At 42.8% G+C, this 12,438-nt stretch overlaps 2 protein-coding genes across 3 annotated transcripts in view; one reads left to right on the top strand and one right to left on the bottom strand.

Moving 5' to 3' along the window:
- Positions 1-848: 848 nt before the first annotated feature.
- Positions 849-7,854, bottom strand: LARP6 (La ribonucleoprotein 6, translational regulator). Its single transcript, XM_061347538.1, has 3 exons — positions 7,156-7,854; positions 3,915-4,107; positions 849-2,871 (listed from the first exon to the last, which is right to left on the bottom strand). The coding sequence occupies exons 1-3, from the start codon at positions 7,395-7,397 to the stop codon at positions 1,804-1,806; spliced, it is 1,503 nt and encodes a 500-aa protein (XP_061203522.1). The 5' UTR covers positions 7,398-7,854; the 3' UTR covers positions 849-1,803.
- Positions 7,855-9,483: 1,629 nt separating this feature from the next.
- Positions 9,484-12,438, top strand: part of LRRC49 (leucine rich repeat containing 49) — a 51,237-nt gene continuing 48,282 nt past the window's right edge. For both annotated transcript variants that reach the window (XM_061347536.1, XM_061347535.1), the window contains exons 1-4: positions 9,484-9,632; positions 10,393-10,455; positions 10,995-11,082; positions 11,760-11,957. In XM_061347536.1, coding sequence (XP_061203520.1) covers positions 9,579-9,632; positions 10,393-10,455; positions 10,995-11,082; positions 11,760-11,957 — 403 coding nt within the window. In that variant the 5' untranslated portion in view covers positions 9,484-9,578. The remainder of the gene's footprint in view (positions 9,633-10,392; positions 10,456-10,994; positions 11,083-11,759; positions 11,958-12,438) is intronic.

Raw genomic sequence — 12,438 nt, 5'->3', positions numbered from 1 at the left:
CAAGATGACACATGGATGCTGTACAGTTTTATAATTAAAAACCCCTCTTTTGATTATTAATGAAGCAAGTATTCTAAATACATAGTGAAACAGTGGTGCTGTATGTAAACTAGAGTTACAGAATTACTCTCCTGAAGACTTACCTGTCACTTACGTACCTGCAGATCACCACTTTGTGTTTAACAGTATTTATAGTGTCTTGGCTGATAATGGAACTCAGGAGGTAACCTGGAGGATTCTATTTGTGTAAAGTAAAAGAACTGGAAATATATTTGAGTGTCTAAAGAATGATACACAGAACAGGGGGATTTCTGTATATAGGTTTCTAACTGTGTGTCAGTGCAGTTATTTACACTGCAGAAATGTTATGTTTAGAGTGGAAATGAAATCTGGAAAGGTTGTGCAAAGTTTTGGAATGAAGAATCATTGTCTGATTAGAGCTTTGTTGTGCACAGTTCCCAAGTTGTCCATTAGAAGCTGGGACGTTACCTTCTTATTATCACTGGGCTGTTTTTCAGGAGTGTAACTTTTATAAGTAAAGCTCAGAGATTCCTTCTTTGGCTTAAATTTTCATTTAAGTACTTCTTGCTGAGCCTGCTTATTAAATTCAGTTAATAGTGACATAACCATTGTTTAGTTTACAATATTATATAAAAAGGGCTGTGACATACAGTTGGAGTGAAGCATCACCATCAGTAATGGCAGAGCACCTCTTCTTCCCTAGCCCGCTGAACACAGTGGGAAGTTCAGGTAACTATTTCTAGAATTTCACATGGTGTAAGATGAGGTTTAAGTATCTATTCAGGTTCAGCTCAACTTATTTTTAAAGAAAACAAAATAGATCTAGACCAAGTTAATACTTTTGTTTATTTCCATCTGATTATGTGAGAGAACACTTAGAGAATAGTCTCTAGTGCTTCAGAGTCTCTATTCACATTGCATGAAAATACACACTTTGGTCCTACTAAACAGTGCTGTCTTTGGAGACGTAAGCAAGCAGGGAGCAACTGCTTACTGCATTGTGAGTTTCTCAGAGTTCTTTCCAAGACAGTCTTCAAGACTTCTACTCCTTATGATTAGACTGGTAACATACCACAGCTTATCATAATACTACCACTCAACTGTATTTACACACTGCTCGTCAGGATTATAGCTTCGCAAACAATGTAGTTACATTAATAATTTATATGCCTGTTTCTGTATTTTGGAATTTCAAACTAATACATTAAAAACTTAGTAATGCAGGTATTGGCACTGCATTAGGTAAGCACACAAGATCATTGAGACTGGTGTGTCTCTCCTGTGAGAGACCTGGAGAAGGCTCAGGGGGTACATCTCAATGTTTCTAATATCTGATGGGAAGGAATGAAGAAGATGGAGCTAGGCTTTTCTTAGCTATAGCCAGTAACAGGAAAAGGGGCATGAATGGAAACACAGCAAGTTCCACCTGAACAGAACACTTTTTTACTGTGTGGATGGTTGAACATAGCCACACACTGCCCAAACAGGCTGGGGAGTTTCTATCCTTGCAAATACTCAAAATCCTAAGTAAGTGACCTGTTGTGGACCCTGCTTGAGCAAAGGAGGTGGACTGGATTTCATCTCCGGAGATGCCTTCCAACTTCAACTATTCTGGGATTCTGTGAAGTGAATACGCAAATATACAAATGATTAAGTCTCTGTATGAATACAAAATCTTTTACAGTTAAATACTGACTTAATTCACTCATTCAAATGACAATTCTTAACCAGGCTTGAACAAAAGCTGTTGCCTGACTTGTAAAATTGTTTTTAAAGAATAATTTATGCTTCCTTCATAGCCTTCCTTCTTTCACATCCATTGTGGAATCCTTTAGTGCCATCAGGGCCTTTAGGCAGCCGCAGCACCCCTACAGGCAGACCATCTGCTTTTTGTATTTTCTGAACCAATATGGGGCTAGTGATGGGACTCTTCTCTTGTGAAAGAGTTTGAGCTTTTCTTCTCTGTACCCAGGGGCTACCAGAAGGAGTGATACTGCTATCCGAGGAATAATCTGTACACTTCCTTGGAATTTCAGGGCTAGTGCTTGGGTTAAGCTTGCGGTCTTCAGCCAGAGGAGACTTTTTGGTTACTTTTCTTAATGAAGATGGACTGTTCCAAGGACTTGTTCTGGGTGACACGCTAGGACTCAAGCGGTCATTTGGGTGAATGACCGGGCTCAAATTACATGTAGTACTTGTTGCAGTATTTTTGCGTCCTGACAGTGGTGATGTAGGATTACTGTCTGGGTCAGAAGAGCTGTTTGCTGAAGATTCATCACCAACTATCTGAAGTTCCTCAACTCTCTTATTAAGGGATCTAACCTTCTTAAGACCCTTGCTGGTACCTTCACCACAGTTCTTGTCTTTGGGAACTTTTTTCTTTGGAGGTTTCATGCCTATTAGGACAACTTTCATGCCGGTCTCTTTCTTTTCAGCACACATAAAGTCGTGAGCACGTACAGCAGCATCTACTTCTTCAAATTCTATAATTGCACACTCCTGAGTTCCCAGTTGGGTGTACCGACTGCTAACCCTCCTGATATCGGGTGGTAGGTCCTTACCAGGCTTGAGAATACGAACTGATGAAATTACACCAAAAGTTACAAAGGCCTTGAGGAGATACTCCATTATCCTTTCTTGCATGAATCCATTTTCTTGTTTAAGAGCCTGCAGTTCAGAAACCATGTGGATATCATACACCAGTAACATCCTGGTAGGGAGGTTTTCGCTTGGAAACACTGGAACTGGAGTATTTCTTCTAACCTTTTTGTTATCATCATTGAGCTCAAGAGAGTCCGAGTACTTCAGTGCGTAGGCTGTGGTTCTCCAGTCATGGGTAAGGTGTTTCACCTTGAAGACAAACGTGCGTTAAGCAGTGCAAGTGATCAAACCCAGTCAAACTAACTACAGAAAGTCTAAGGCAGATGCAAAACCATATAGGCAGTCCAGGAACCTGGATTTAAGTTCCATGTAGCACACTTGACTGGCAAAACCAAACTGTTTTCTTGCTATAATTGGCATCAATGAGCTCCTGTAAAGCTCATGTCCTGTTGAATTTAGTGAAATAGAAACCAAAATCATTACTTCATCTTAAACCCTGCTCAAGTCATGTTCAGACACTTCATATCTAGGTCTGAACTGTGACCAATATGCATGTCCTGTGGGTTTTATTTTGCAAAATTTGCCAAACAAATAGTATTTCCAAGTTAAGGCCTTAATTTATTGAACTAATTTTTCCTCCTTCAAAAATTTCAGTTTAAAAAAAAACCCCAAACTTCTCCAAGGACTGTTTTGAAGAGTTTATCTGTTAATGGTATAATCTGTTTGGTTTGAAGAAATTGGGAGTGCCTAAATTTTTTAGGTTGAATGGCTCTGCAAAACTGTCAGAGAATCTTGACAAAATGTTTCTAATGTAACACTGGGAAGCAGTTACATACACGTTCACATAGAGGTGCCTACTGTAAAAGAATAATAAATAAATAAACCCCACCTCACTTTTAAATGACTTCAGTTACCAGATAGTTTCTATTGCAAAGGTCAGATTCACCATCCCTTCTCAGAGACAAGAGTGACTTTACCAGGATTACTTAGCTTCCTAGAAATGTCTTTTATCCAGTGTCCTCTTTACTATACTCTATTCTTTCCCAGAACAATAATTTAAAAGCATAGTTGCTTAAAAGTCTGTGATTTCCCATGGCGATTATGAATGCATTCAGCAATTAAAGTTCTGCATGAGAACAAACCTAGCCAACACATCAAAGCTGAATCAACTCCTGTGAAGCAGCTAAAGACAGTAAAACTGCCTCTATAAGTTACTTTCATTTCATTTCTCCTAATGTTTTAGATTCATCAGGCTTACACAAGGCACTTTCAGACTTAAAACGTTAGCTTACTTTCTTAAAAGAAGTGAGGAGTTTAACACTGACATAGCCCATCTTATTTCTTCTGACATGCTTTAAAAGGAAGGCGTCTTTCTCAAGGTTCTCATCTGAGAAGTAATATTCAATCTGTGCTATTAACTTCTGGATCAGGTTATTTTCTGGTGGTTTCCAGTTCTGGTCAGAGTCGTCATCATTCTCCCCACCACTGAAAAACAGTTAAATATAATTTTATTAACAGATCTTCATCTTATATTAGTGGATTCAATTACTATTTTAAAATTAAAAGATGTAACTGTAATGCTGATTCCAACTTACTTTATAGGTAGGCACTGAACAGGTATCACCCTATCCATCTGAGGCAGGAGGCTAGCTCAGAGGATGCAGCTTTCCAGTCAGCACAAGGAGTCAAGTTCCTGAGCTCATTCCAAAAGATGATCTCAATGTAGAACAATGAGACATACACTAGCAGCTTGAAAACACTGCCAACTTAAATCCTATGCCAAAACATGAAATGCAGGTGCACAAGCACTTGGTACTACACAAAGTTCTTCTCACGACAGTGTTTTGTTTTTCAGTATGACGCTATTAAATGTAGACTAGACCTTGATGTGCTTCGTAAGTAGTGTCACCTACCGGTGAATTCCAATTTAATGCAATCATGATTTTTCAAGTCTCTTCACTGCACGAATGCAGGAGCCAGTATCCAGGGAATAAGACAGACTGACAGGACTATCGTCTTCCAGGTGACTTCCAGAGCGACAGAGTAACTTAACTAGCAGTTTACCAAGGGGCTTAAACTGTATGTTTCAAATTAAGGATTTTGGTGCAGCAGCAGCTCAGATATCTCATGAAAAGCTGTATATGCACACATCTGCAGGTTGCTAAGAAGTCATTTTCATTTCCTCTCTCCCCCTCCCATCATGCTGTCCTAGGTATCTGTGTGAAATGGAGCACTACTGAGCATCCTCTTCAGAAAAAAAAGAAGACAGTGCAGCCACGAATTTGAGATAAACTTCTTGGCACAGACAGTTACAGCAACATGTCTGTTGCTGAAATAGAAATGACTACTTAAATTGTCATCTAGCAGTGAAGCAAATAGTTCACCCACAGACTACTGCCATAACTGTTACTATAAGATCCATAATCATGAGTTCAGCTTAAGGCAGTCATTTTTTAAAGCTGTTTGCAGTCTAGTTTTGCTGTGAGGCCATCATGAAAGCTTCTGTTTAAGGAGGAGCCACACATTTCCCCCAAATTGTCTTAAATGGCTTTTGCAGAGCTTGTGAAATCATTAAACAAGGGAGCAGGCATCACACTAGACCCCTCTGAGGGCACTCTTGCAGGGAGGATGCAGGCTACTGAATTCCCTTGACTTCTGGCAATTTTGTCCTGGAGACAAACTGTAGACTGTGATTGTAATGCTGATAGATGTGCTGCCCATGCTGGGACAAAGGCACAAACACTGCCTAGGCAGGTGGTTCTGATACACATGAAGATGTTGTTCAGGTCAATGGGCTCTGCGCAGGGAATGTGCTCCCAGGTGTGACAAGCAGCTCTCTGGGAACGGGCTTTTTGATGCTAATGAATTATTTACATTATAATGGTTCTTCTGATGATAAGGCAATACATTCGGGTATACATGTATATTCACTCACACAATCCTAGAATTCTCCTTGTTAAATTCTCCCTAGCCACTTGACAGGTACAGTTCAAAGAAATGACAAGAGTGAGAAAGCAAAAAAAATGATTTATGTGACAATGCTGGAAGTGGAGGGTAACAGATGAAGTTATGATTAAGACAGTAAAAAAAAAAATATTCAACTGCTAATGGAGCTGTGCATGCTGGTTTCCAAAGGAAGAAAGAACAAGGTTAAGTGTTTATTTTTCATTCATTATATTCCCTGACCGTACTACTTCTCGTTTTCATTCACTATGGATTCAGAACTAGTATTTATAACATTTAGGCATTTTTATGTATCCACACTCTGCTAAGAAAAGCTGACCTTTGATTCAGGATGGAGTTTACAGGGTTTTTTTAGAGAATTTGCATGTATTTGTAACGCATGTTTGCAAAGATCAGCTCTTACAACAGTCCTCACTAAGTACTCTGCAGAAGTTCCACCTACAGCAAATGTGGAAATTTGTAACTAGCTTCGTATTAATTCATAGTAATGAACAACTGGTAATACCTCTAGGGTATGAACTCTACTGCAAAAGTAGTTGATAAAGCAATGTCAGTCAACACTGACACACACACAAAAAGCCTCATTTACAACTTTCATTTACTTTGTTCCGAGCTTTGTGATAGATATGCTTGTCAAAACAAGACAGACTGAAAACCAACCTTTTAACACCATGACTCATCTGGCTACCCAAGAAACTAAACATATCTGTATGGAGAATAGATTTGGGGTTTTAAATATCAAAAGTCACAAACAATATATTTTCTGGATAGGGTCTAACCTTTTGACATGATTTTGCTAAGTCTCCAAAAGAATAAGGTATTGTATTAATAAGCACTATATGGAAATGTGATTTCCAGCATTAAGTTCCAACTGTCTCTATCCTAGATAGTGCCTTTTACAAGTAAGATATACTAGTAGGCATCAAAGCAACTTTAGGCATTGGTAATCACCAACTGCAACTTATTAAATACAGACAGCACTATTGGCATTATCAGTAAGCAAAGTGTTGAGTCGATTATGAAGTGGTAGTTTCTCCTGCATTTAAGCTGATCTTGATTTCATGCCTCGACAACTTGTTTCCAAAACCACCGAACGGATCTGGCTGTCCATGCCTTAATTCAACTGAAGAAAAACAAAATCCAACGCAAAACACATCACCAACCAACCAAGCCGAAAGCCCTTTCAAAGGCCGTGAAATGGAAATCTCGAGGACACCACAGCCCGGCACTTCCCGCTGAGTGGAAGCCATATCCCGCTCCTCCCGCAGCTCCGGGCAGCCGCCCGCAGCCCGGCCCCGGCTGTTGCCGTGGGAAGGGTGAGCACTCGCAGCCTGGGGGGGAATCACCGCCGCAGCGGACATATCCCGCCCAGCGGCGGGCCGGCGTCACCGCTGGAGGACTTGCAGCGTCTCCCACCCATCCCCACTGCCGTTGCATCAGCTGCGGCCGCACCGTTACGTGAGTGCTGGCGGCGGCGGCCCCGGCCCCGCTCAACGAGGCCCGCAGGGAAACGCTTTCGCCGCTGGGCCCCTTCCCCGCTGGTGCCCGCCCGCGCCCCGGCGGGCTCACCTGGAGCGCCCGCACCGCCCCGAGTCCTCCTCGCTGCAGCTGCCGCCGCCCCGCGCCGCCGGGCACGACTCGCTGCCGTCCTCCCCTTCTGCCTCCTCCGCTTCCTCCTCCTCTCCGGCAGCCAGGACTGACACTCGGATCTGCACGGGGCCATTCCCCGCTGCCAGCTCCGAGCCGGCGTCCCCAGTCCCGGTCTCCGCCGCCTCGGGGTCCCCTGTGGTGGCCGGCTGTCGCTGGGCCATGGCGCTCAGGCTCAGCCCGCCGCCGCCGCGCAGCAGCGATACCCTGGGCTGCAGCAGCCGTCACCCGCCTCCCCTCCTCTCCCGGTCCTCTCCTGTTGAAGAGGCGGCAGCGCTGGGGCGGTGCTCCCGGTTCCGCTCCCCGGGCGCTCCCCGGCGCGGCAGCGGGAGGGTCCGTCCCTCCTCCAGCGACGCTGCCCGCAGGGCCCGGGCAAGCCGCCCAGCTGGAGTCTTTACCGCTGAGCACTGACTTGGGACTGCTTCTATTTCAACAGAAAACAACGGGCTCCGCACCCGAGAGCTGCGTCCCAGGTTCGCATCTCCCTGTACAGCCGCGGGGCTGCACTTCTATGTCTGGACTAGAGCGTCACGTTTTAAGAAATTCAAAAAGGTGATGCTAGGGTGTAGTTTTAAACGCTTAAGGTAAGATTTGGAAATAAGAAAACCGAGAGAACAAAGACATGAGTGGATACATTATTTTGGTAGAGAACTTCTCCATAATTCTGTATGGTACTTACACAGAATAAAACCATTCCTCTGTATAGTTATTAAAATAGAGGCCCCTTTTCTCAAACATATATTGATTTATTTGAGTGTAAAACTACTGCACTATATTTCAATGAACTGTTTCAGCTCTTTAAAGTGAAATCAGCATTCACATTTTCAGGATTAGAATCTAAAGCATTTCAATTTACAGTGTAAGTATTCATTCTTCAGTCAGGGAAGCTTGCTCTTTCAATATTAGCTGAACCTAAACTGCTAAATGCCGGTTGGGTTTTTTAAGTCATCACTTTGTTTATGGCATCCTTGGTTTTGTCTGTACAATCTGTCTGTACAAATTATCTGAAATGTACTCCACTGTATTGCTGCAATGTTTTTGTCTTAAAAGTCTGGATGGACAAAAAAGTGAGACTGCACTCTGACGCCAGTTCTTCCCATCACTGTGACAAACAGTCCTCATGAGTCAGATGTGCTGGCATGAACACATACTGGAACTAACACGCTGCCTCACTGGTTTGGCTTATTTTTTAACATGCTTTAAGCAACGAAATATTTTGTTTATGAAATACGCTTACACCCATCACTAACCACATCTCTTAATTCTCTGCTAATAGAACAGCATTTTGTAATAAGCCTTGGGTAGCACATCACTTCAGTATTGATTTCGGTGGGAGCAGAAATACAAACACAAAAAATATGCATTTTATGAGATGGTGCATACAGGGATTTGGGGACTGATTTTGTATTTGAGTTCATGGGAGTTGTTTGCCTCCATAGGTAGGAACAAGGTCAGGACTGCTATGAGCAAAGAACTATTTTATGCTACAGCTAAAGTAAGTGAGAGAGACAGTTCACCTGATGAATCCTTCTGTCAAGGTTAAGTGAACTTGATTTTATAAGGAAGGACATTAGATCCGGGGTTTTTTGCTTTACCAGTGGTCACTGCAACAGAATTGGTCTTTGGCCTCGTCAATGTTTATAGTACATTAATAACGTTGAGAGAATTAACGTGGGCAATTCACAGCCCTTCCATACACAGCCACGCCGTGGCTTTTCCAGCCACTAATCTCTTGCTGCGTTTATTAAAAACGTCCACGACCCACCTGTGGGTCTGGCAGGGCTGCCACAGAGAGAACTGCCGTGTCAGCCCTGCCCAGGACTGAGGCACTGACCCGGAGCCGCTGGGCTCGGCACACTGCGGGTGACCGAGAGCCCAGGCTCACCACACACAGCCTCCCATTTCGTGGCAAGTTGATGCAGAACAGGAACCTGGACGGTACGTCCGGCTTCTTGCCTTTTCATACACAGTCACTTGCGTTTACAATTCAGACAAATGTAACCGTATTCGTCTTTTTACTAGTGGGGGTCGGGAGGAACCGCCACGCCCGTGAGAGACCTGCTCTGCACCCTCCCGAACCCTACCCTCAGTCCCGTACCTGAGGCCGCCTCGCCGGGCGGCGGATGCCGAGCATCGCCGCCGGAGCAGGCACCGGTGACAGCAGGATGGTCGTGATCCCTTCCACCGCCTCACGGCTTCCCGCCATTTCCCTGCAAGTGAGGCAGGGGTGAGGCTTGCCGAGAGCGGGCCGGAAGCGGCTGTTCCCCTGGTAACGGCGGCGCGATTTCCGACAGGGGCGGTGGCTGTCGCGGAGGTGTGAGGTGGTGTGAGGTGCTGAGGTTCGCATGGTGCCCAGCAAGTGCCGGCCCAGCAGGGCCCCTCGGGCTGTGCCCGGCCCGGTAGGTGCCGCTGTGAGGGGGCGATGCGTGACAACCATCTCTTTTCCTCCCGTTCCTCGGCCGTTGGTGTGCGGGGTCCGGACCGGTGGTGTCCCGCGGCTACATGCCGCTTCTGGGCGAGCCTTGTCGCTCCCTAGAAGGGTGGGCCCTGGGCGGGGTAGCGGCGTCTCTGAGGGCGCGGTCCTGCCCCGGTGCTGTGGGGCCGAGTGTGGCCGGCCGGGCTGGGGCTGAGAGCGGCTGAGGGCGGGCCTTGGCGGGAAGAGGTTTGGCGGCTGGTGGAGCCCCATAAGGGCAGCGCTGCAAGTGGAGCGGCGGGAGTTCGCTGTGTCGTGACTGGCTTCCCTTGTGTTACTTGTATGCCTCCTGGTATTCGCTGGGAAGTAGATATATAAGTCACTTGGCTAAATATTTCTGTTAGACCTTTTGATTATTTAGAAGGTAGGTGCTGTATTTTGTCATAGAAATCTTATTAAAGACTAGTACGTTTTGCCTTAAAAAAATTAAAAATCTCATATTTAAACGTAAGCACTTGCTTTCCTTGTAATGAGGATAACATAGCCATGAAAGTCATGCTTTCAGTACATTTTTGAAACTAAAATAATTTAAAAAATAAATTATCTAGTGTTATGTAGTGTAATTGATGTATTCTTCAGAATAGTTCTGTCTTGGGATATTTTGCTGTTGTAAATGCCTACATCTTTAAAAATATTAGATCTTTCTGTGTTTTCGAAAAATGTAATCTGTGTCTTCTGACTTGCAGGTTAATAATTGTGGTCTTCAGCTGGTTATCCAGACCTCATCAATAGCAGATAAAAGCAAACCAGTAATTATTACTTTCTCTGTAACAGTTACAGTAATTATTGCAGTCATATTGTGCAGCCAGGTTTTGTAGGCTTTCAGATAAGAATTACCTTTTCAGTAACAATATGTTGATATGTTTTAATATAATACCTTATAGTATTTTGGTTATTTATTTCATCCTATTAAAGATACACAAAGTAAAACCATGGGGATGTGCTATAGCCTGTTGTAAACTTTATATACAATTTCTTATGCTTTCATCTGTACTTCTTGCTCCTGTAATTGTGATATTCCTTAATGGGTGGTGGTTTGGGATTTTTTCCCCCTTATTTAATCTACTGCAGATGAATGACAAGGTAACTCTAATGTTTTTCTTTTGGTTTCCAACAGTGAAACTGTTCAATCATAGTATTTCAATAGAATTTTTACTGGTTTTACTGGAACAGTTACTTTTTTAAAGTGTTTGCAAGGTTTTTTTAGAAAAAATCAGTTGTTAACTAAGGTTGTGTTTGTTTAAAGATGTCATCTGCTTTGAATAACTTAACATTTGTCTTGTTACAGTTTGAATTCAGGATAAATAAAGAACAGTCATCTTTCCACAGTAGACTTCTGCAGCATGATCTGGAAAAAAACTATTTGGGAAGGCAAGGTGATATTCAGTAGAGTTTGGTTTGTTTGTCTTTTGTATCTCTCTTGATTAACTGAATAGTAAAGAAAGACTGAATTATGATTAGAATATATGAGTGACACCTTTTCGTAATTGGTTACAGTAATTCAATATAATTACTGCTTTGTCATGTCCTGAACCTGTTATCCTTCTACTGCCTAATGCAGATGGTTTTTCTCATCACTTTTTGTCCCTCATTCTGCCCATGGAATGACATCTTCTGCCTGTAAAGCCACAGTCTGTCGAGTGCCCTACGATACATTCCCTCAGAAGCCATGCAGTTTTCTACTGTAACTTGTTATTGTGTGTTTAACAAAATTAGTTTCTAATTCCTAACCCTGATACGAAGAAAGGGTTTTCCTATTGTGCTTGTGTGCTTTTGGCCTTGAAAAGCAATATAGTTGGTGATACCACTGCTAACTGTGCTGAAGCCTGAAAGAGCCTCGACACACAACACTTCTTGACACACTGCTGCTTCTCTGTCTTATGAAAACAGTGATTGACTGGGTAGCAGATCAATTTAAATACTATGACAATTCTTTATTCTTTCTGGTAAAAAATAAAGATGAACAGCTGTTCAGGATGGGTTGATTTCTAGGGATGTTATGCAACTTACAGAGTGGATGCAAGTCTGTGGTTTGATTTTGTTCCCTGCACAGGAGACCAAAGATTATTAAGTCCTTTGGTGCGTAATAAGCAGCTATATCTTCCAGTACCATCCAGTCTTACAGAACTTTCTACTTTGGAGTTGAAGCAGAATACAGGTTCTTTATCGGGACTTGTCGAGACTTCTATCCACACACCTACAAAGTCCAGATCTCGACAAAGCAGCCACAGTATCAGTTCACATGCTTTAGGTAACAGTGAAAACTTGTCCTCTCATCTTCTTAGTCTTTTTGTTTTTGTTCTTTTAATACTGGGAGTCTTATTAAAAGTTATTGCCTATAAGATGTGCGTTTTCTGGTTGTCAGAATGTACAGCTTGAACAGCAAGTGTTGCCTACTGTTACCTTAGAGTATTAAGAATGGTTAATAGATCATTGTTGGGAAGCCACTAGAAATAATTTCCAATATATAATGTATGTATTTAAATACCAGCTTTTATAAACCCTTTTTCAATGAGAGGCCAGGAATAGGGATCTTTCATACATGTTTTTAGGAAGATGACATTAGAAGATAAAAGTCACTGTACTTGCCATCAGGTCATGCCATCATGTCATGATTTTTAGGTCTTCATTTCCAGTTTTATGTTTATTGGCTTAAAAACCTGCAACGTAACTCATTTAAGGCTTTTGCAACAGTGTTAATTGATTGCTTTTGGTCTCGATTATCTCTTTTT

The sequence above is a fragment of the Neopsephotus bourkii genome, unplaced genomic scaffold (assembly GCF_033783945.1).
Source record: "Neopsephotus bourkii isolate Nb327-2 ecotype Australia unplaced genomic scaffold, CSIRO-AGI_Nbou_v1 NB_318, whole genome shotgun sequence".
Lineage (NCBI taxonomy): Eukaryota > Metazoa > Chordata > Aves > Psittaciformes > Psittacidae > Neopsephotus > Neopsephotus bourkii.
The sequence above is the reverse complement of the archived record's forward strand: the minus strand, read 5'-3'. Positions and strand labels throughout refer to the sequence as shown.